Source organism: Symphodus melops (assembly GCF_947650265.1).
Source record: "Symphodus melops genome assembly, chromosome: 23".
Classification (NCBI taxonomy): Eukaryota; Metazoa; Chordata; class Actinopteri; order Labriformes; family Labridae; genus Symphodus; species Symphodus melops.
Genome location: NC_136713.1, coordinates 1,320,763 through 1,345,471, shown reverse-complemented (window position 1 = coordinate 1,345,471; position 24,709 = coordinate 1,320,763). Strand labels below are relative to the sequence as shown.

Below are 24,709 nucleotides of genomic sequence, written 5' to 3'. Positions count from 1 at the left end.
TCTGAAAACGTTTTTCAAATGACTGAAGCAGTTTTTTTAAAGCCTGATCAGGAGGACTCCCAGAGGATCCAAAAACCCTCCACAACAACTCCACCGTCACGCTCCATACTCTTCTTCTAAACTGCACTAGGCTTTAACATGTTTGTTTTTAATGTGTGATTTAACAGTGAGGTCTTTCACTGTGTGAAGCTGTCGGATAAAGCTGGATCTGTAAAGTGTGATCTGATGTTATTTCATTCAAACCATCTTTTGTGTGTCAGTGATTGTCCTGACTGTCGACCTAATCTGTGCTAAGACTTGTGTATATAGGACTCTAATAAAGAGATGAACACAACACATGCAGAAAGTGATAAAGACAGAAAAGGATGAGGAATTTGTTTCTAGAGAAAGTTCAGTCAGGAAGACTATATTTTGCATGTTTTATTGTTTGTTCTCATTCTTTCCTGTATGACAGCAGCTGTTGAAGCCATGACTTTGATTTATGTTCCTTCAATGATTTCAGTCTATAACCATCAGGACTGACTCTGTAACCTCTGAGGAGAATCTAGAGTTCATTTCCTGACACATGAAGCAGCATGGTCTGTGTTGGATCAGCAGAAGATCAGAGAAGATGTGATGAAGCCTGGATTACATTCATGAAGTCATCCTGCATTAAAGCTGCAGAGAGGAAACGTCACAGCTCCAAGGATGTGGACATGCTCCTCAGCTCGCTCAGAAGTCCAGGCGCTTTCTTTTTTTTCTCTGTCTGTGTCTTTAATCTAAAATCCAACAGCATTACCTTCAAATGCAATGGCTTCCTTGAGGTGAACCTCTGAAGTCTGGCTGGTTTGAACTTGTCTTTGGGACAGAGGGAGCAGTGGACCTGACTGCAGCATGTCGTGCAGCGTTCCACTGCAGGCTTTCCACCTCACTGAATGATCCAATGATGCATCTAAAGAGGATATAAAATGCATTCTGTTACATGAACTTCAATTCAAATGAATGTATACAGCCTGCAGACGTAGATTGTCTTTCCTTACAGGTAAAATGGACACTTGCAGCAGGTAGTGTACATGAGGCCTTACGTATGTAGAAGAAGAAATAATGACTATGACACTACCGGTTCAAGTCCGGCATTCAAAAACATAATGAAGTGAAAGTGAAAGAAGACACTTGAGTCATTTAGTATGTTATGTTAGAAAGAGCATTGACTAGTATCAACAATAAAAGTAGTGATGGTGCAGAAGCCTGCTGTTTCTCTGTCATTTCACTTCCTATTCCTTTTGTTTATATGCTTTAGTACACAACAGAGGTGGACAAATACACATTTCAATTGTGCCATAAAGTCCTGACACCTTGTGATCCCACTTGTGCACTTCAACAGGTGATATCATGAATGAGCTGGTCGACCTCTGGGAAAACATCATGGTGTGCTGCTGCATCGTGTCGGTAGCTTGGCTGTCTCACATATCACGTTTGTGAGTTCAGAAAGAAACGTTTGCAACAACAGAGTTTACAACAATGTTTTATAACGCTGCAAACACATACATGCCAACAGTGACTTTACCTTATGCACTAAAGAGTTACTAATCACTGATAACTTCAAGTGTTGATACTAACCGCTTTGGTGAAAGTGAACGTTGATTTAAAAGGACAACCCAAACCGTCATCATGTCACATCCTGTAATCTGCATCATTAATGACTCCTGTATTGATGAAGAACACAAGAAAGCATGGATTTACTTTCTGTTGAGAAGCTAAATCAGTAACTCACCGCTGCATATGTCGACTCGCTGCTCTTCGTCCAATCAAAAAGCAGGTGAAAACGTCCTTTCAAGTTGTCCCTTCCTCGTCGTATTTTGCGCTTCATATCAGTTAACACAGCTCTGAGGGAGAAACTGTGCAGACATGTGGCTCTTTGTTACATAACACAATCCAGCTGTGTTTCAGAGCAGGCTGTGTGCGGCCAGGAGAAATACAGACGAATAAACAATCAGCTGTTTAAACACAGCCGGGATTTTTAATGCTGCTGTCTTACGGGACCAATCAACAGACTGCAGTGTTTAGCTCCGCCTTTAACCCCGGCTGTAGTGTCGATGGACACGCCTCTCTCTCTCTCTCTTTACTGTACCCTTTTTAACAAGTTTAATTCTTTAAAAAAAATAAAGATTTTATTGAATCTTTCTTGAACCAATCAAGGAATCGATGTGGAGTGATGGATCGTTGAACTCCGAGGTCTCCTCATTACAGAAAAGACGGCACTTTTCATCTGATTTAAAGCCAGATACTGCTTCCTGACAGTGACTCCGCCCACTGAGGCATCTCCTGAACACCTTCTGTAAAGTAGTGCTCTCAGTGGTTCAATTCAGCTTTGTGTAACTTTATGTCTTTCAAGCAGCAGGAACTGAGCCATCGACTGGAGGAGTTTGATATCAGTGGCATGGGGAGAAAGCTGAACGAGTCAATCCATCACTGATTATGACATAGCAGCATCATCACGATGACTCGACTGCCTCTCATAGTCAACATGGGGGTCAGTGTCTGTTTCACAAAGTACTCTAACAGTATGTAATTGTCAAAGCCTGCCGCGTTATGTGCAATAAATGTGTAGCCGTGAAATCTAGGTTTGGTATATCTGTTCACACAAAATTAGCCGTGTGGCGACCATTATGATATTGAGTCAAAATCATAGATGATGTACTTTGATGGTATTTCTTGCTTTTCAATAGGCTGTATGAAGCACTCGTGCTTTGATTTGTCCCCGAACACAGGTTCAATGCTTGCACTCTGGCGTAGGACACACATGTGAGCCATACCTCACATAGGTATTGCCACACTCACTACAGTATTTTACCCTCTGACATGGAATGAGATTGTGTTCGCTCTCAGGTTGTTTGTGTTGATCAAAACATAACTGGGATTTACAAATGCGCCCGCAATCTTCACACTTGATTGTCTTACCACTGTGACCCTGCCGACGACAGGTACCACATGTCTTTCTACACTTGTGCTGCAGTCAGGTTTCATAGGTTTTATAGCACAGTGAACACACATAAGATGCCCCAAAAAAAGCTGTGAGATTTTTAATGAGACAATAATGATCATTGTGTAAATACATTTTAATTGTGCGTTTATGTGTCGAGTCGTGTGTTTCAAAACAGTTAAGCTGTTTCTGCCCGGCAACATGGTGGAAGATGATGATTTTAACATCTAGATGATTTTCAAATCGACTGACATCCACTAGGGAGACCTTGTGTGAATGTTCAAATCCTAAAGATGTGTGTAACTCTTCAGCATATTCCTGTTTTTCATCAGGAGACATGGTCGGGTTCAAATATTCTCAGACACAATGTGAAAAACAAAGATTGTCTGTATTCATAGGAATGTATAGACTTTCCCTTTTTCTCCTCAGAATCTCATCATATGGGACACTGCCTAATTTTAGACGTCTACCCCCACCTCTTTGCCCATGTGCAACTGTGACTATGAATTCTAATTCATCATCGGTTAGGGATGTATCAATACTTTGCATAACCGAGGAAACATGTTCTAGGAACACATCTGAATTGTAGTCATCATTGCTGTTTAAAACAACTTGTAAATCACTTGCTAGAGAGGGCCCTCTCAAAACCACATTTAAAACACTGCTTGGCAGAGATTTATCTACTGCACGCTCAATTACAGATGTCAATGTTTCTCTCACTCTACCCGGTAATTGATCCAAATGATCTGATTAATACCTCTTAAATCAATACGTTGCCGTAGTTCTGAGGAATTAAAGAAAGGTATCTCTCTGATGCGGATTTCAGAGGGTCGAGTGTCATTGTTACCCCTGGTTGCTTCAGTTGTGGTACCACACCCCTCCCCCTGCTGATTCTTCTGATAGAGGTCTGTGTGAAACAGATGGACCAGCCTGAGGACTAGTGTTCTGACTATGTACTACAACAGGTTGAGTGCAATGACTGGAGACACTAGGTGAGTCTAAAATACTGTCTGTGTTAGAAACCCCTCCCCCAACCTGTGGGAGAAGGGGGACGATAATGGACGGAGCCTGTTCAACAATTCCGTGTACATCAACCACAGTATGCGTCTGCCCAGGATTCATCACGTTTGCTATCAAAATTTCTTGAAGACATCGACATAGATTCATGATTATTAGTGGTCTGGTCTGAGACAGGGTTCTCTTCTCTATGTTTGATAGCATATTTTCTTACAGTATTATTTTCTTACAGCATGTGGCAGAGAATCAAAATCGTCAGTGGTCAGTCCCTGACCACGGACAGATACCTGGTCAGTTCATGAAGTCTGAGCCCCGACTATCTTTCCCTGAACCCTTTTATACACTAGACAGAGAATATCTGACCAAATTATACATTTGAGAATGTGCAGTTTCCTTCCTCTGATTGGGCAGCTTTCCAAATGATGTGTTTCCGGCTGTTTGGTTCCCCTTCTCTCATTGGTGCATCAAACTCCTGCATCCTTTCTCCAATCTGTAGAGGAAGACACTTCCTACCTGTTTCTTATCTTAACCTGACATCTCGTCTAGTAGCTAATTCTTTTTAAGGAGAAGACAATTTAGGTGATTAACTATCAAGGCTCATTGAACCTATATAAAAGTGGGTGAGTGATTAACTGTTCAGGGCATTAAGCTAAACCTATGTTTGAGTTGGTGAGTGTTTCAGTTTAAAGGGCCGCATCAAACATGTTGGAATGTGTAATCACTCCTACAAGCCCTCTTCACAGAATACCTTTAACCTCTGAACTAAAATCTCAAACAATTAGATTAAAACACTTAGAGTAAAACATGATATAATATAAATGTGAGCAACAATCATTCATACAATGGATATCTAATCATTCCTTTGTGTTTGGTGATCAAACCTTTATTCAACAATAGATTATTGCAGTGAACACAGAGTATAAGTAGAAAAAGGCCTATTATTCTATCAACTCCCCCTTTTGACCCACGTAGTGTTGAACCCAGAGACTCTGTAACTTCTATTCTTGATTCATCAGGTTCATAAACTCTGTTAACCTGAAAGAGACGCCTCCAGTCATTCCTCTCATCCCATCACAAGAATGCACAGAGAGATTCAAGGTAATTATTTAGAGGAGTCAGATTTATATTAACAACATTTAGGAAAAGGATTAAATAGCCAACTTTAATCCTTCAGTCCCTCCAGCTCTTTATCACACTAGAGGTGACCGGTCTTTCCAGGTTGTTGCTCCGAGGCTCTGGAATGAACTTCCACCGTCTTTGTGCTCTATTGAATAAGTTGACACCTTCAAGAGTGAACTGAAGACACTTCTATTTGTCCAGGGCTTTAATGAGCTCCTTTTAGGGCTGCTAGGACTTTTTTAACTTTGTTGTGAAGCACTTTGTGGCCTCTGTCTGTGAAAGGTGCTATATAAATAACATTTACTTACTTACACTTTCATCAACTTCTATCATCACACAGGATATCAGATATCAAAGCAGTGAAGGATCAATCTGACACCATAAACAAGCTTCCTTCAATAAACACGTATCAAGCTGTGACCTTTGTCTCCCTGTTGCTATGGTGATTATTAGACTTTGGTATTTCCTGGTGTCAGGAGACTCTGTCCTGTTGGGACGCAGATCTGTTCTCTGTTGAAGGTAAGAGACACTTTTACCTGTTTTTAAGACTCTGTTTAAGTGTCTAAAGAGCTGTAAACTAACAGTTAGCCACCAGGTTCATTAGCTGCTCTGACTACAGTAGAAGTGAAGGAGACACAATGATCGTCAGTCACCATGCAGGCTATGCTAACCATGCTAACATGCTAACAGGTGGACTGAAGACGAGCCCGCTCTGGAAAGTTTCTGTCACTGAGTTCATCACTTGATCTTCAGTGATTGAAATATTTGAGTGTTGTTCTGAACATCATTTTGATTTAAATACTTTTCTTAATAAAGTTTTTATTTACAGTGAAACTCATTCTGATCAAATCCATAAGACGTTGTTGTAAGTCAATCAGCTGACTGTGTTCTTGGTTAATCAATGACTTGATGGACGTGTTTGAAGGTTGTTTTTAATCCTTTTATGATTCAAAGTCCTGCAGTGACGCCTCCTCTGAAAAGATCAAACTTTATTGATGCTCGAGGATTAATTCAAATGTTTCAGCAGAACAAAGACAGAAAAGAGTTCAAATAAAAACGATAGAATTCATCAAATGACAACAAGATGATGACAGACTTTTTCACACAGTGATTCATGTCCCAGTTCCAGACTGTGCAGTGACGACATTCAGAAGATACAACTAGTTTAGTACTTCAGCTCATAGACGGATCAGAGCATGGGCAGAGAGGGGGAGGGCCCAGGACGCTGACCAATGGGAGACTTGGCCTTCACATTTAGATATTTTTCTACATACACTTTCTGTGCTTAAATGAAAAATTGGATGAAATATGTTGTGGTTTCTCAAGAAAAGAGATCGACAAAAGAGAGAGAGAGCTGCAAACCACAGTCAGCTGTTTGTTGGTACCAGTTAGGGGCGATCGACAAGAGAGAGAGAGAGAGAGAGAGCTACAAACCACAGTCAGCTGTTTGTTGGTACCACTTAGGGGCGATCGACGAGAGAGAGAGAAAGAGAGAGAGAGCTACAAACCACAGTCAGCTGTTTGTTGGTACGAGTTAGGGGCGATCGAGGAGAGAGAGAGAGCTACAAAGCACAGTCAGTTGTTTGTTGGTACCAGTTCGGGGCGATCGAAGAGAGAGAGAGAGAGTGAGAGAGAGAGCTCCAAAGCACAGTCAGCTGGTTGTTGGTCCCAGTTATGGGCGATCGACGAGAGAGAGAGCTCCAAAGCACAGTAAGCTGGTAGTTGGTAGCAGTGAGGGGCGATCGACGAGAGAGAGAGAGAGAGAGAGAGAGAGCTCCAAAGCACAGTCAGCTGGTTTTTGGTCCCAGTTATGGGCGATCGACGAGAGAGAGAGCTCCAAAGCACAGTAAGCTGGTAGTTGGTAGCAGTGAGGGGTGATCGAGGGGAGAGAGAGCTCCAAAGCACAGTCAGCTGGTTGTTGGTAGCAGTGAGGGGCGATCGAGGAGAGAGAGAGAGAGAGAGTCAGCTGGTTGTTGGTAGCAGTTAGGGGCGATCGAGGAGAGAGAGAGAGTCAGCTGGTTGTTGGTAGCAGTTAGGGGCGATCGAGGAGAGAGAGAGAGAGTCAGCTGGTTGTTGGTAGCAGTTAGGGGCGATCGAGGAGAGAGAGAGAGAGTCAGCTGGTTGTTGGTAGCAGTTAGGGCGATCGAGGAGAGAGAGAGAGAGAGAGTCAGCTGGTTGTAGGTAGCAGTTGGGGCGATCGAGGAGAGAGAGAGAGAGAGTCAGCTGGTTGTTGGTAGCAGCTGGAGCTACAAAGTGATGTCAAAGGAAGGAAAGAAGAATGTGTTTGAGAGAGAGCTCAGAGGAGTCAGAACATGAGGAGGCTCCACATTGACTGTTTGACCTGATCACATTATAAATGGAGCAGAATGAACAACAGGAAGTTAACGTTGGATCACTGGCTGTTTTTCTGTCAACAACCCGGGCTGGGTTAGACCATTCTGAATACATTAATAACACAGTTTCAAAGAACACCTGCTGTGAGGCTCGCCCTCTGTTATTCTGCACACATACACACACACACACACACACACACTCTCATACCGTGTGTGTGTGTGTGTGTGTGTGTGTGTGTGTTTGATATTGATATTTGAGTGTGTAGGAGAAGCAGGTAGATGTGATGTTTGTAGACTGACAGTGATGATGATGATGATGATGATGATGATGATGATGATGAAGGTGACGATGATGGTGATGATGAAGGTGATGATGATGATGATGATGATGATGATGAAGGTGACGATGATGGTGATGATGAAGGTGATGATGATGATGATGAAGGTGACGATGAAGGTGTGTCCTCCACAGGTGAAGGTCTTTGACTGGATGTGAATCCAGCAGCTGAACTGGGTCAGTGTTGCCATAGTGACAGAGGTCAGCTCTTCCAGCAGGGGGCGCTCTGCTATGGATCAGTGTGAGGACAGAGAGGAGGGAGTCCCTCCCTCTAAAACCTCTCTGTGTGAGGAACAGGAAGCTCTGAGGTGAGATCACCATCTCTAACTGTCCATGACTCTTCTCCATGTCACAGCATCCCTCCACCTTCATCACTCCATCATCATCATCATCATCATCATCATCAGTGTCTCAGCTGCTGCTCACAGTAACTAATAATGTAGTGTGTTTGTATCAGGATGCAGGACCAGAGAGCAGACTGTCCTGGACCCAGCTGTGTGTCCATGAAGAGTGACCGGTCTATGGGTCGTTTTATTAACTTAAAAGATGGACGTGGTGCTGATGGAAGGTGAGATTTAAAAATTTAAACACACATTAACTGTGAATGAGTTGCTGCTTCTTTAAAATCAGGCTGTATTAGTTCTTCTCAGCTCTGACTTTTATAAACTCTGCATTATCCTTTGTCTCAGCTGATGGTAAACATGTTTTTAAGCAGACGTAGCAGAATCAGTTTTAATGCGAGCACGACAACGTTGATATCATATGAATGAACAGTTTACAATGAATCTGTTGATATCAGACATGTTCCTGTAGATCTCTGGGAAAGACGCCAACTATCGCTCCAAAGTGGACTCTTTTTTACCGTCATGTAATATTTGTATAAAACAAGGTTGTATGAAATCGTATGAAAGGCTTTAATACGATACTTTAATACATAAAACACAAATATGATCCAGATGAGACGGGTGAGAGAGAGTCGTCCTCATGGATCAAGAGTGGAGACTAAACTTTATAATGACTCAGAGATCATTGATGACGTTGTGCTCTGATCACAGGCTCTGATGGAAACACGTCACTTTACTGGGGCAGACATGTACAGTCAGGACCGTTTGACCCCAGTCAGGCAGACACCATCAGATCCTGTGTGTACATGGATCCTGATCCCAACAACAGTCAGGACCGTTTGACCCCAGTCAGGCAGACACCATCAGATCCAGTGTGTACATGGATCCTGATCCCAACAACAGTCAGGACCGTTTGACCCCAGTCAGGCAGACACCATCAGATCCAGTGTGTACATGGATCCTGATCCCAACAACAGTCAGGACTGTTTGACCCCAGTCAGGCAGACACCATCAGATCCAGTGTGTACATGGATCCTGATCCCAACAATAGTCAGGACCGTTTGACCCCAGTCAGGCAGATACCATCAGATCCAGTGTGTACATGGATCCTGATCCCAACAACAGCATGAACCCCCCTCTCCATCAGAATGAGCCTGATCGGATCAGTCTGTTCTGATTGGCATGTTTACATGCTGCGTTTTTATTCAGATTATTTGTGTCCATGTAGCCGCAGCAGCTGTTGGCTGTATTCTGAGTGAGATACTGTTCTAATAGAAACAGAACTGTGGAGAACTTCAGCTCTGCCTCCTGATTACTGATGATCCATCTGCTAGTTTGAACAGGAACAATCTGATTAAAGATGATCTTTGTTCATGAAGCAGCTGTTTGTTTGTATCAGGATGCAGGACCAGAGACCAGACTCTCCTGGACCCACCTGTGTGTCCATGAAGAGTGACCGGTCTATGGGTCTTCCTATCTCCTTTAAAGATGGACCTGGTGCTGATGGAAGGTGAGAATTAAAAATCCAGTGAATGTTCTGACTCTGTGGTTCAAAGACTCATATCTTGGCTCAGAGCTTCATCATATATGACCCATTGTTTTCTTGTGTAATATGTCCTGTCACAGATTTCAACAGGAGAGCTCCCAGGTTCACAGAGATCCATCAGACCAGCAGGATCTAACAGACCTGGACTCCATCTTTATGGTGTGTTATTTCATAAACTACCATGACAAGAATGTAATGCTAAGTTATTGTTGTGTTTAGAGCAGCTGACCTTCAGACTGACACATGAACCACATGTTGAGTTCTACCACTTTATAGGAAATATCCAGTGTCTCCTTCTGTTCCAGCTGCTGGAGGAGAACATCGTCACCTTTGTGAAGAACGAGCTGAAGAGAGTCCAGAGGGTTCTGAGTCCAGATTACCCAGAATGCATAGAGAGTCAGAGTGAGGATGAAGAGCAGAGGAGAAGCTGTAAAGAGGCATTTTTGAAGATCACTCTCCACTTCCTGAGGAGAATGAAGCAGGAGGAGCTGGCTGACAGTCTGCAGAGCAGTAAGATCATCTGAACAGATTTCATATTTTAGAAAAAGGACAAAGAGGTTTAAACTCAGATAGTCATGTGATCTATATCAGGATCTGTTCATTGATCTCAGTTCTGTCTTTATTCAGGAACAGTAACTGCAGAGTGCCGGCGTAAACTGAAATCTAACCTGAAGGAGAAGTTCCAGTGTGTGTTTGAGGGGATCGCTAAAGCAGGAAACCCAACCCTTCTGAACCAGATCTACACAGAGCTCTTCATCACAGAGGGAGGGACTGGAGAGGTCAACGAGGAACACGAGGTCAGACAGATTGAAACAGCATCCAGGAAACCAGACAGAGCAGAAACAACCATCAGACAAGAAGACATCTTTAAAGCCCCACCTGGAAGAGATGAACCAATCAGAAGAGTGATGACGAAGGGAGTGGCTGGCATCGGGAAAACAGTCTTAACACAGAAGTTCACTCTGGACTGGGCTGAAGACAAAACCAACCAGGACATACACTTCACATTTCCATTCACTTTCAGAGAGCTGAATGTGCTGAAAGAGAAAAAGTTCAGCTTGGTGGAACTTGTTCATCACTTCTTTCCTGAAACCAAAGAAGCAGGAATCTGCAGGTCTGAAGAGTTCCAGGTCCTGTTCATCTTTGACGGTCTGGATGAGTGTCGACTTCCTCTGGACTTTAAAAACAACCAGACCCTGACTGATGTCACAGAGTCCACCTCAGTGGATGTGCTGCTGACAAACCTCATCAGGGGGAAACTGCTTCCCTCTGCTCGCCTCTGGATAACCACACGACCTGCAGCAGCCAATCAGATCCCTCCTGAGTGTGTTGACATGGTGACAGAGGTCAGAGGGTTCACTGACCCACAGAAGGACGAGTACTTCAGGAAGAGATTCAGAGATGAGGAGCAGGCCAGCAGGATCATCTCCCACATCAAGACATCCAGAAGCCTCCACATCATGTGCCACATCCCGGTCTTCTGCTGGATCACTGCTACAGTTCTGGAGGATGTGCTGAAGACCAGAGAGGGAGGAGAGCTGCCCAAGACCCTGACTGAGATGTACATCCACTTCCTGGTGGTTCAGTCCAAACTGAAGAACATCAAGTATGATGGAGGAGCTGAGACAGATCCACACTGGAGTCCAGAGAGCAGGAAGATGATTGAGTCTCTGGGAAAACTGGCTTTTGAGCAGCTGCAGAAAGGAAACCTGATCTTCTATGAGTCAGACCTGACAGAGTGTGGCATCGATATCAGAGCAGCCTCAGTGTACTCAGGAGTGTTCACACAGATCTTTAAAGAGGAGAGAGGACTGTACCAGGACAAGGTGTTCTGCTTCATCCATCTGAGTGTTCAGGAGTTTCTGGCTGCTCTTCATGTCCATCTGACCTTCATCAACTCTGGAGTCAATCTGATGTCAGAAAAACAAACAACATCCTGGTGGTCTAAAGTATTCAGCGAAAAAACTGACCCAACACTTTTATACCAGGGCGCTGTGGACCAGGCCTTACAGAGTCCACATGGACACCTGGACTTGTTCCTCCGCTTCCTCCTCGGTCTTTCTCTAGAGACCAATCAGAGTCACCTACGAGGTCTGCTGACACACACAGGAAGTGGCTCACAGACCAATCAGAAAACAGCTGAGTACATCAAGAAGAAGATCAGTGAGGACCTGTCTGCAGAGAAAAGCATCAATCTGTTCCACTGTCTGAATGAACTGAATGATCGTTCTCTAGTGGAGGAGATCCAACAGTCCCTGAGATCAGGACGTCTCTCCACAGATAAACTGTCTCCTGCTCAGTGGTCAGCTCTGGTCTTCATCTTACTGTCCTCAGAAAAAGATCTGGATGTGTTTGACCTGAAGAAATACTCTGCTTCAGAGGAGGCTCTTCTGAGGCTGCTGCCTGTGATCAAAGCTTCAAACAAAGCTCTGTACGTGCTCACATAACTATCCAGGTTAAATGTAGTTCTCTTTATTCAGAAATAACAACTATGGTTTGTAATTGTTTTCATTTGTGTTCTTCTGAATCCTCTTCAGGCTGAGTGGCTGTAACCTCTCAGAGAGAAGCTGTGAAGCTCTGTCCTCAGTCCTCAGCTCCCAGTCCTCTAGTCTGAGAGAGCTGAACCTGAGCAACAACAACCTGCAGGATTCAGGAGTGAAGCTGCTGTCTGCTGGACTGAAGAGTCCTCTCTGTAGACTGGACACTCTCAGGTTAGTGTGCAGCTGATACAGATTGTTCCCAGCAGAGTAAATGTTGATCAGTATCAGATTATAAAGTTGTCTCTGTTCAGCTGCATGGTTGTGTCTGGATGTTACTGGTAAAACAGCAGAGAATGGACCTGTGTGTGTGTGTGTGTGTGTGTGTGTGTGTGTGTGTGTGTGTGTGTGTGTGTGTGTGTGTGGTGGGGGGTGGGGGGGGGGGGGGGGGGTCTGAAGAGGCTGGATCACAGTCTGAAACTCGTGCACAACTTGTGAATAATGAAGTTGAACACTAGAAGCCAGAGGCTGAATATCTGTTAGACAGTGTTTACACTGGTCTCCAGTCTGTTTCCGTGCAGATGAGTTGTGATGGCGGCGGCGGTTCCCAGAGGATGAGCAGGATCGGTGTGTTCTCTGTCGAGCGAGGCGATCTCCGTGGTTGTCCTGTTCATTGCAGGATGGAACCAGACGTGATCTTTACACTCTCTAAATACCGTTTTTAATTTGGTCTGTGAATAAGACGAGAGAGAGAGAGAGAGAGAGAGAGAGAGAGAGAGAGAGAAGTGAGATTAGAAATAGCTGAACTGTCAGCTCTACAGAAGACGTGTAGAACTATATTTTAATGCAACATGAACTATATCCATATTAAAGATATTGTCTTATATCATGTTTGAATATATATCCATATATCTTAAAAACTGGATATATCTCCCAGCCCTAATCTGCCACCAAGACAAGACACGCCCAGTTACATCTCTGATATTTCTCTGACTTTGATCACTGTTGGAAATATTTGATGTGATGTAAGTACTCAACAATAAAAAGATATATAACATGGGTTTAGTCCATTTGAAATGAATTCAGATATTTAAATTAGAACTGAAACGATTCCTCGTATAACTTGATTACAAAAATTCATTGAGGAATTTTCGCTGCCTCGAGGCTTTGCTAAGTTTGTTTTTTTGCGTCATCAAAACTTTGCTATGAGTATAAAACATGTTTAATGTAGCTGCAGCTACCTGCTCCTCTCTCTGACACACAGACATTTCAGCGCTAACACACACACACACGAGCGCGGCGCGCCCCTTTTAACTTTTAGTCAGCACACAGTTGATCCGTGATCCATACGACCGAGTCGGGAACACGTGATCCGGTCAAACCGTCGGCTTTTCTCCGTTCACTCTCTCCGTGTCTGCAGCTAACATAACGATAGCAACGTCCTCTCACAGTCTCTGTCATACACATACGTCTATGACAGACTGTCTGTCACTGTCTACAGAGACTACTCTCTGTAGTAGTGATGGGAATTCCACCTCTTTTTAGAGAACCGGCTCTTTTGGCTCGGCTCACCAAAAAGAGCCGGCTCTTTCGGCTCCCAAGTGGCTCTTCAGATTTTTTGTAAAAATATGCATTATATCAAATGTTTATGATATAAACACACTTTTATTTATACACTCACCTAAACACATAGACACTAAATGGTGACAATGTCTCAATGAAGGAACACTGCATCAAATCCTCTCTCTAAAAAATTAAGTTCAAAATAAACATTTCTCCTCTCCTCTTTGCCTGATCATCCCCGGCCTTTCTTGCTGCAATAAATAACTTGATTGACGCTGCCTCTTAAAACTGCGTTACATCGTTGCTCCGATTCATTTAAATGCCGTTCTAAAATGCTGTTCGTCTGCTGTGTGTATAAACCCTCCCCTCCCCCTGCTCAGTGAGGACACTGACGCAACCGCACATCTTCACCAATGATATCCGGCTTTAACAGAAAAAAGACAAGACAAAAACTAATCAGCTCCCATCTGGCTTCCAATGACGAGCCGGCTCCTGTCGTTCACTTCAAAGAGCCGAGTCTTAGAGCCGACACATCACTACTCTGTAGTCTCTGTAGTCTGTGAGCGCGCTGAATACACACAAGCAAATTTTCTCAATTTCCTGATCTGATAAAATGATTGAATCTGTGATTGATTCAACAGAACATAATGCTTTCTCAATTAAATGTAACAGATGTGTAGGCTACACAAAACACTATTTGTTATTTCAGCCATTAAAACATGGTTGGTTGTAACAAGCAGGCGTTACCATGGTAACTGCAAAGAAGCAGGTTTGTAGGGACAACCCGAGACAAGTTAAACCTGAATTAAGCAAAAGCATGATTTATTCGATTAATCAATTCGGATATTCGATAGAATACTCGATTACTAAAATATTAGATAGGTGCAGCTCTAATTTAAATGTAAAGATTCTAATAAAATTCAACATATTGTACGTTTCAATCTAAGAATGATCAGGAAGTACAAAAACATGACTGAATCACTATGAAGTCCTTCAAAGTGTGAATGAACAGATGATGATCACATCAGTGTGTTCATGTGGACAACATCACACATTCATGTATAAAGCTCACTGTCATCTACATTTACTTCTTTTATTCTTTATTCAGATTGTGGAGATGCAGTTTGTCAGAGATCAGCTGTTCTTCTCTGGCCTCAGCTCTGAAGTCCAACCCCTCCCATCTCAGAGAGCTGGACCTGGGCTACAACAAAGAGCTGCAGGATTCAGGAGTGAAGCTGCTGTGTGATTATCTGCAGAGTCCAAACTGCAGACTGGAGACTCTGAGGTCAGATCACTGACTGTATTATAGATATGAATATAATAGAAACTGTGTTGACTGTGTTTGAATTTCACCCATTCTTGAGAATTGGGAACCATCATGTCCCAGACAAACAAACTTAAAAAATACCACTTACAAATGAACTTATTCCTTTTTTTAATGAAAATCCCTTTAAAAGATTTTTATGATGAAACTAATTTGAAATCCCAAATGTTGGTTCTGATTTCTTTTTTTCCTGCCATAGGGCATTAATAAATTTAAAACTTTAAACTATTTGAAAAAGAGTCAAACTCTTAAACTATAAAACCTTCTGATACTAAAGGTGTAAAATACTATTATAGTCATCGACACTTTAAAATGTTGTTTTTAGGAACATTTGGACCTGTTAAAGTTGTGTCCCAGATTTGAGTCAACTCTGTCAGACTTTTACGGAAACATCAAATAATCAGACATAAAAAGAGGTGAGCTACAACATGAAGGACCCCCGTCTTATTCCTGCTTTTAAAAAGGGGGGGATGCTGTTCAAACATGGTTCACATTTTGATTTGTTGAGAACTTGATGAAATGATTTTACTATCAGCTGTGTCTCTACTCGGGCTGTAACGCTACACAAACATTTGGGTTGGGTACGGTTCTCAGTTCTGAAGATTGGGTTGGGTACATTTTGGGTCCAGTAAGGGACCTGATGCAACACTTTCTTTTTCTTTATCAGGAACATTTACAACTTCCCTTTTACACATTGTCTTAAGTTCAGCATGGACAGTTCAGACTTCACCTGCTCAGGTTTCTTTTTCATGACATTTTAAATTAAACATCAAATCAAATATACTTATAACCAAAAGAGTCTCCAATCAATAAAAGAAATGAATGAAATAAAATCATCCATATAGCCTATAGTATATATACAAAGATGTGTTTTAAATGACAGAGACAAACACTGACACCTTTCTGTTTATGAAGTCAGCACTTTTTAGAGCACAAAATAAAGCTGGGACAGTTTCATCTCACAACTATTCATATTTCCCTCTGTCAATATAAGAAGCTGTAAAAACACAAAGTCCCATTCTGCATGTAATCCACTGTAATAAAAACAGCAGTGGTGTTTGTTATGTCTTTGGCCCGTTCAGAATTATTATCAAGAGGCTGTTTAAATGCAAAGGAGACTTGGCTTTGCTCCACACTCTCTTTGTTCCTGCTTGCAGTGATGTTCACGTTGGCGTGCTATCTTTTTGACTGCTTTAATAAGTTGGACGTGTTGTCAACGTACCCGACAGCTTCACTGCTGTCACTCCTGTGAGCGCTCGCTACACTTGAATTGTGCACTGGCACATAGATTTTAGCCCAGGCTTTCTGTCATGAAAAAGACTTTTGGTTCAAGGGTTTAAAAGCATCAGATCCCGACAACAGACGGGTTCAAATCAAGATTGAAATGAAAAAAGTCCTGAGAAGAGTGGAGAGTGACAGCAGGGCACGAGGACAACAGAAGGGAGAAGAGAAGTTTCAGCCACAGTGGCAGACAGCTGGAGCTGGAACACGCTGCAGCTACATTTCTACTTAGATTAAAGACTAGATCCTGGTAAAGATCAAGGTTATTCACAAAGCATGTCAGTCCTTAAGAGAGCTCCTAAAGTCCAAATGTAAGGATGAAGAGTTTCTCCCTCAGAGAAGAAAGGAGGAGAGAAAGGTGACAGCTCTATCACAGCCTCATATTAATATCAAATAGATTCAGTCCACTCTTACAGTTACCAGCATGCTGAACAAACACTTTAGCATCACAATGCTTCAAGACTTCATTATTGACTGTTAATTGTTCGAACACTGAACATTGGAACCTCCTCCTGTTTGAACATTGAAACAGAACCCTGGTCACTTATTGCACATTGCACGCATGCACAAGTTTCACCTGTCTTATAATCTTGTTCTATACTCCATTTTATTTAACTTAATACTTTTGCACATTTAGGTTTATTAATGTAAATATTATTTATCTTTTTTTACCTCTTTTTTAACCATGTTTTATTTTATTTACCTTTTTCTTATCTACATTGCACTGTGGGGAGGGGGGAAACATAATTACGATTTCACTGTATGTCTGACATATTTTGGAATTGACAAATAAAGAACCTTGAACCTTATTGTCAAAATTCAAACTTAAGTCCTCCCTCCTCAAAGCTGTAAACCATGAAACACTGGATATATAACATGGGTTTAGTCCATTTGAAATGAATTCAGATATTTAAATGTAAAGATTCTAATAATATTCAACATATTGTACGTTTCAATCTAAGAATGATCAGGAAGTACAAAAACATGAATGAATCACTATGAAGTCCTTCAATGTGTGAATGAACAGATGATGATCACATCAGTGTGTTCATGTGGACAACATCACACATTCATGTATAAAGCTCACTGTCATCTACATTTACTTCTTTTATTCTTTATTCAGATTGGGGAGCTGCAGTTTGTCAGAGATCAGCTGTTCTTCTCTGGCCTCAGCTCTGAAGTCCAACCCCTCCCATCTCAGAGAGCTGGACCTGAGCTACAACAAGCTGCAGGATTCAGGAGTGAAGCTGCTGTGTGATTATCTGCAGAGTCCAAACTGCAGACTGGAGACTCTGAGGTCAGATCACTGACTGTAATATAGATATGAATATAATAGAAACTGTGTTGACTGTGTTTGAATTTCACCCATTCTTGAGAATTGGGAAACGTCATGTCCCAGACAAACAAACTTAAAAATACCACTTACAAATGAATTTATTCACTTTTTAATGAAAATCCCTTTAACAGATTTTTATTATGAAACTAATTTGAAATCCCAAATGTTGGTTCTGATTTCTTTGTTTCATGTCTAAACCTGCCCGATGGCAGAAAACAATTTAAAACTTGAAACTATTTAAAAAAGAGTCAAACTCTTCAAACTATAAAACCTTCTGATACTAAAGGTGTAAAATACTATTATATTCATCGACACTTTAAAATGTTGTTTTTAGGAACATTTGGACCTGTTAAAGTTGTGTCCCAGATTTGAGTCAACTCTGTCAGACTTTTACAGAAACATCAAATAATCAGACATAAAAAGAGGTGAGCTACAACATGAAGGACCCCCGTCTTATTCCTGCTTTTAAAAAGGGGGGGATGCTGTTCAAACATGGTTCACATTTTGATTTGTTGAGAACTTGATGAAATGATTTTACTATCAGCTGTGTCTCTACTCGGCCTGTAACGCTACACAAACATCTGGGTTGGGTACGGTTCTCAGTTCTGAAGATTGGGTTGGGTACATTTTGGGTCCAGTAAGGGACCTGATGCAACACTTTCTTTTTCTTTATCAGGAACATTTACAACTTCCCTTTTACACATTGTCTTAAGTTCAGCATGGACAGTTCAGACTTCACCTGCTCAGGTTTCTTTTACATGACATTTAAATGAAACCTTCAAAAATAACATCAAATCAAATATACTTATAACCAAAAGAGTCTCCAATCAATAAAAGAAATGAATGAAATAAAATCATCCATATAGCCTATAGTATGTATAAAAAGATGTGTTTTAAATGACAGAGACAAACACTGACACCTTTCTGTTTATGAAGTCAGCACTTTTTAGAGCACAAAATAAAGCTGGGACAGTTTCATCTCACAACTATTCATATTTCCCTCTGTCAATATAAGAAGCTGTAAAAACACAAAGTCCCATTCTGCATGTAATCCACTGTAATAAAAACAGCAGTGGTGTTTGTTATGTCTTTGGCCCGTTCAGAATTATTATCAAGAGGCTGTTTAAATGCAAAGGAGACTTGGCTTTGCTCCACACTCTCTTTGTTCCTGCTTGCAGTGATGTTCACGTTGGCGTGCTATCTTTTTGACTGCTTTAATAAGTTGGACGTGTTGTCAACGTACCCGACAGCTTCACTGCTGTCACTCCTGTGAGCGCTCGCTACACTTGAATTGTGCACTGGCACACAGATTTTAGTCCAGGCTTTCTGTCATGAAAAAGACTTTTGGTTCAAGGCTTTAAAAGCATCAGATCCCGACAACAGACGGGTTCAAATCAAGATTGAAATGAAAAAAGTCCTGAGAAGAGTGGAGAGTGACAGCAGGGCACGAGGACAACAGAAGGGAGAAGAGAAGTTTCAGCCACAGTGGCAGACAGCTGGAGCTGGAACACGCTGCAGCTACATTTCTACTTAGATTAAAGACTAGATCCTGGTAAAGATCAAGGTTATTCACAAAGCATGTCAGTCCTTAAGAGAGCTCCTAAAGTCCAAATGTAAGGATGAAGAGTTTCTCCCTCAGAGAAGAAAGGAGGAGAGAAAGGTGACAGCTCTATCACAGCCTCATATTAATATCAAATAGATTCAGTCCACTCTTACAGTTACCAGCATGCTGAACAAACACTTCTGCATCACAATGCTTCAAGACTTCATTGTTGACTGTTGTTGTCAAAATTCAAACTTAAGTCCTCCCTCCTCAAAGCTGTAAACCATGAAACACTGGATATATAACATGGGTTTAGTCCATTTGAAATGAATTCAGATATTTAAATGTAAAGATTCTAATAAAATTCAACATATTGTACGTTTCAATCTAAGAATGATCAGGAAGTACAAAAACATGAATGAATCACTATGAAGTCCTTCAATGTGTGAATGAACAGATGATGATCACATCAGTGTGTTCATGTGGACAACATCACACATTCATGTATAAAGCTCACTGTCATCTACATTTACTTCTTTTATTCTTTATTCAGATTGAGGAGCTGCAGTTTGTCAGAGATCAGCTGTTCTTCTCTGGCCTCAGCTCTGAAGTCCAACCCCTCCCATCTCAGAGAGTTGGACCTGAGATTCAACAACCTGCAGGATTCAGACGTGAAGCTGCTGAGTGATCTTCAGAAGAATCCAAACTATGGACTGGAGACTGTGAGGTCAGTCTCTCAATGTTCTTTAGTAAAGCCTCCACATATCAGCTCATACATATATTTACATTCTTGTTGTTTGTTGTTGGAGAAATCCTTTTCTTGGTTCTCTGCTACAAAGAGAGTTCAACATACTCAGGGTTTGTTTTCTGTGATCTGGCTTCACTAACCCTGACAGAAGAGATGGTGCTGAACAGTCACATGAAGCTGCTTATCAACCTGAGAAGTAAACCCAGAGTTTCATAAAAGGGGCGGAGCTATTTTCATATAACCTATCACAATATCTAACAGACTGTGAACAAACAATATGAATAATATGAAGAAGTTGAAGACAAACAGGCTCAAAGACTAAAGTTACACAGCTGCAGGAACAAATGCAGGAAGGACAACTGACAGAAACAAAGAAACATCAGAGAGGATTCATGTCCAAACTACGCCTTCTTCTATTTTCCTCCCATGATTAGTTGACCTTTGACCTGACTATAATAAGTCCTGTTTCTTCTCTGAACTGAATGTGTTGCTCTGACTCTTTAAAGTGGAGAGGAGAACAGTCGGCTGTCAGAGCTGGTAGGACAGAACGACGCTGTGTGTGTCTGAGTGTGTGTGGACGTGAAGCTCTCATAACTCAGTGTAAACTCACACTCAGACACCAACATGAAACCGTTCAGTGTTAAAGTCCAAAGGTGGAGTGGGGGCGGAGCTTAGTTACAGCGCTGTGGGGGAATCTGATGACTCACAGCTGATGAAAATGATTTCTGTCATCTCTCTTCTTCTCTCATTAGCTGGTGGTCTCCGTCATAATGTGAGTGATCAGGACTCTGGTGGAGCAGAGAGGAGCAGCTGATGATCCACAGAGGAGGAACCTCCACCATCTTGTGTGTGGAGAAGCTCTGCAAGCTGAGGAGAGCTTCATCCATCAGGGACTGACAGAGGAATCAGCTCACACTTCATTTCAGTCATATTTCTTTTTTTGAATTCTATTTGTAATCACACATATTCAGAGACATTTGTACAGTACAGTCATTTGTGCTTAAACAATAGAGTGATTCCTCCTTTCATGTTTTTGTGCTTTAACACAGAACAAAATAAATCCGATGTAAGAGATGAGGTGATCTCCCACTGAAAAGAAAAACAAAGACAAAAACAAAGTATACAGGGGTTCATAACTAAAGGAAAAGCAGTTGAAAGAAAAGATGGGAGTTTAGGGGAGATATAGGATTTTCATTTTATCCAGAGATCCTCAAATGAGTTTTTGTGAAGCTTCAGAGAACAAGTGATCTGTGTCATTGAATAGATTCCATAAACTACATGGTAGCAGTCTTCCACTGGTGGAGGAACATTTCTTTGTTATGGCCTTTCTGCCAGCAATGCTCAGGCTTCCAAATGAGTATTTGGTTTAGTGGATGAATGCAGGTTAGCAAGGAAGACTTGGTCCCATTCCTGGGTAACATCTGACTTTAAAGACATCTGTTGGTTCTCTGTGGATCTCAAAGCAGAAGCTGTGTTTTTTAGGACAGAACAGGTGGTAGTGATTTGCTTCCTGTGAGCCACAATTCCTCCAGCAGCTAGAAGAGTCTATGGGTACATCTCAGTTCCCTTCATTGCATCCAAGTGTCCGCCACTTGTGTCTTAGTCCTTCCCAGCAGAGATGCACAGAGATATTGTCTGTCAGTAAAAAGACTTGGGTAAAGTCAGCTCTCTCCTCAGATCTCCCTCCTCTCTCCTTCTTTCAGTATAAGAGCTTTGGGACCATCCTTAACACGGCCGGTCTAGAACTATGTGGGGTTGGGCCCAGGAGCCAGGAGATAGCACTGAAGAGAAGTGAGATAGAGTCTGTGTCATGAGATTTCTGAACAGCTTTAATAAAGTATCTAATCAGACTCTTCCAACCCAATGTTCTCCATGAGATGGAGCTTGTGATCTTCCACTCAAACTCACAGTATTTTCCCAAAAGCTTCTTCACAGATGTGGAAGTTAGTTTCCTTTTCCCGTTTGTGTTTGATGTAGGTGGTATGTTCTCTGTGTTCCTCTTGTAGCCCTCTATACAACCTGCAAATGATTTGAATCCCAGAGTGCCCTCTATAGGCAGCTATGAAAACTTGCATGAGATTATTGTCAAAGACTTTTTCAGTCTCTGTCATCAAACTGTTTAAATGGTGGCGTATTTGAAGAAATCTTGAAGCAAAGAGTCTTTTCAGTGTTTGGAAATGTTTGCTGGTTAAAAAAAGAAGAGTAAGAGGAGAGGCCTTGTTTGGTCCATCTCTTGTAAGGAACATCCAGTTTGTTGGGGGTGAAGTCGGGGTCATGCCAGCACCACCTCAGTATCTTTATTTCATCAGACAGGCCAGTCCTGCTGATAATACTGAACCATGTTTTCAGGGATCCATTCATCCAGCTATTCCCTTTATCCAGGAGCTTTTCAACCAATCGTTGATCCCCTAAACATGCCTGGATTGGGACGCTCTCTGACAACTTCTCTTCAATAGTTTTCCATCTGGCTTGATAATCAGATCTGCACCAGCAAACCAGAGTTCTCAACTGTGCAGATATATCATAATGTCTTAGACCGCCCTTCTTCTTCTGCAGTTGAAGAACTTGAAATCTTCTCCTTGGTCTTTTCCCTCGCCATATGTACCGTGATATTAGTCTATCCCACTCATTGAACTGTTTCTCTCTTCTTTCTATTGGAAGAGTCTGAAACAAACAGAAGATTCTGGACAAGATGTTCATTCTCACAGACTCCATCCTCCACTCCAAGCTTCATATTGGAATTCCATCTCCTTACATCCTCCTGTATTTGTGTCTTCAATAAAGTCGAGTTCATATAAATGAGTCAAAACTTTCAGGATGTTCACTCTCAAGTATTTTATTTGTGTTGTTTAAAGATGGGAAAGAAGTAAGCAATGTTTGAATTTATTGTTACTTTATCTGGCTCTGTTTCTTTGACCATATATCATATAACCACAATGTTCAACTTGTTTTTACTCTTTCTTTTATTAACATATAATCCATCCAGCAAATCCACCTCTTGTGCCTGGCTCATGTTTTATACCTTTAATATTATTGTCTTGAGTGGTGGCTTGGCTTAAAGCTTCAATAAAGATGGCTGACAGTAAGGGGCTTATTGGGCATCCCCTCTGTCTAACTGACATGACTTTGATATGGCTCCGTTCACTTTGATTCTTGCACTTCTGAAGTGCTTGAATAGTCTGAATGAAGGTCTGCTGAAATCCAAAATGTTCTCCTACTCTTTAAAGAAAGTCCCAGTTGAGCCGATCGAAGGCTTTTACCGCATCAAGACTCAACAATACTGCCTGGAGTTTATTCTCATCCATATGTTCAATGAAATGAAATGTTGGGTGAATATTATGATGATAGTATGGTGATAATAAAACTGAATGAACTGAAGAATACACAGAGTACGCGTCTCTTTCTTTGTTTTTCAAGGACTGAGAACCGTACCCAACCCAAATGTTTGTGTAGCGTTACAGGCCGAGTAGAGACCCAGCTGTGTTAGTTCACTGATTTCACATACACAGGTACATGTGGAAAGGGCCACTCTTTTTGCAACATACTTAAATGACACAGATGTTTGGTCAGAGGTCGGTCAATGATGACTCACGCTCCGTCAATAAACTCATTTTTATTGTTTAGATGTGATCAAACGGCGGTCTTCTGTTTCTGATCATATTCGATTTCTCCTGTATCAGTTTTGTAAAGTTTTCAATATTGTCATGATCTTGATGTCCTGTCTTGTCTTTAGTTGTCATGTTTTCAAAGTGTTTCCCTGTGTCCAAGTGTTTCTGATTGTTATATTTAGTCTTTGTCTTGTTGTCAGTGTTTCCCTTGTGTGCTTTAATATTTCATAGTCTGGTATTTACGTTCATCTTTGGTGTTTCCTGTTTTATTTTATATATCTGGTTTTGGTGTTGTCAGTGTTGTGTTTTACTTGTTCTTGTCCTCAGTTTCTGGTCTTGTGCTCTTTGTTCCTTGTTTCCCTCCTGTCTGATGACCTGATGTGTCTCACCTGTGTCTTGTTAACTCCACCCCCTGTTCAGTATATAATGTCTGCCTTCCCCTCATTCTGTGCCAGTTCGTCTTGTATTTTTGTCTCTATGTCGTCTTGTTCCCAGTGTCTGCGTTCCAGCATGTTTCTGTCTTGACTTTTGGAATCTGAACCTGTTAGTGTTTGACTCCCGTGTACCGAACCCTGCGTACAGTTAAAATGGATTTTTGAAACTGCCTTTTGCCCTGGAGTCGTGCGTTTGGGTCTCTTCCTCTGATCCGTGACAAATATCATATATAATGTTGTTCATTAGTTTGGTAGCAAATGTTAGCGGCTGATTGATTATACTGTTATCTGGTATGGAGAGGTGTTTTTCAGTCTTAATATATGTCAGTTGTTAATTGATTGATGTAGAGCAGCTGTGATTAATTTTTCTGTGTAGATATCAAAAGGAACTGGTTTTCTGGCTTCATATTATTAATCTGCTGTTTTCGTAAATAATATATTGAAGTTAGTTTTCTAAATATGTGTATGATGTTGTATTTAATGTACATGTATCTCTCTATTTGAACTTATTATGAATGAATGTGTAATGTATGATTGTAAACACAGAGCCGTTGACAGTTTGCTCAGAGGGGAGATGCTTGACTCCACACACGACCTGTTGATTGTACTTTTATCTGTTGAATACAGAATACAAGAACTACAAGCTGTCTCCTGAGACATTGCTGAAACAGCAGAACACAACGCAGAACGTACACACGGGTCACACGTGTCTAGAATGGATCTCCTGGACTGATGCT

The 24,709-nt window shown here is 41.6% G+C and overlaps 1 protein-coding gene across 1 annotated transcript in view; it reads left to right on the top strand.

Annotated features, from left to right (window-relative positions):
* Window positions 1–21,511, top strand: part of LOC306818684 (NLR family CARD domain-containing protein 3-like) — a 56,854-nt gene extending 35,343 nt beyond the window's left edge. Inside the window, exons 2-13 of the mRNA XM_079336380.1 lie at window positions 5,439–5,617; window positions 8,226–8,336; window positions 9,512–9,622; window positions 9,739–9,817; window positions 9,964–10,168; window positions 10,286–12,089; window positions 12,196–12,377; window positions 12,450–12,499; window positions 14,811–14,900; window positions 17,341–17,592; window positions 19,740–19,909; window positions 20,683–21,511. Coding sequence (XP_079192506.1) covers window positions 8,227–8,336; window positions 9,512–9,622; window positions 9,739–9,817; window positions 9,964–10,168; window positions 10,286–12,089; window positions 12,196–12,377; window positions 12,450–12,499; window positions 14,811–14,900; window positions 17,341–17,592; window positions 19,740–19,909; window positions 20,683–20,701 — 3,072 coding nt within the window. The 5' untranslated portion in view covers window positions 5,439–5,617; window position 8,226 and the 3' untranslated portion in view covers window positions 20,702–21,511. The remainder of the gene's footprint in view (window positions 1–5,438; window positions 5,618–8,225; window positions 8,337–9,511; window positions 9,623–9,738; window positions 9,818–9,963; window positions 10,169–10,285; window positions 12,090–12,195; window positions 12,378–12,449; window positions 12,500–14,810; window positions 14,901–17,340; window positions 17,593–19,739; window positions 19,910–20,682) is intronic.
* The last annotated feature ends 3,198 nt before the right edge of the window (window positions 21,512–24,709 follow it).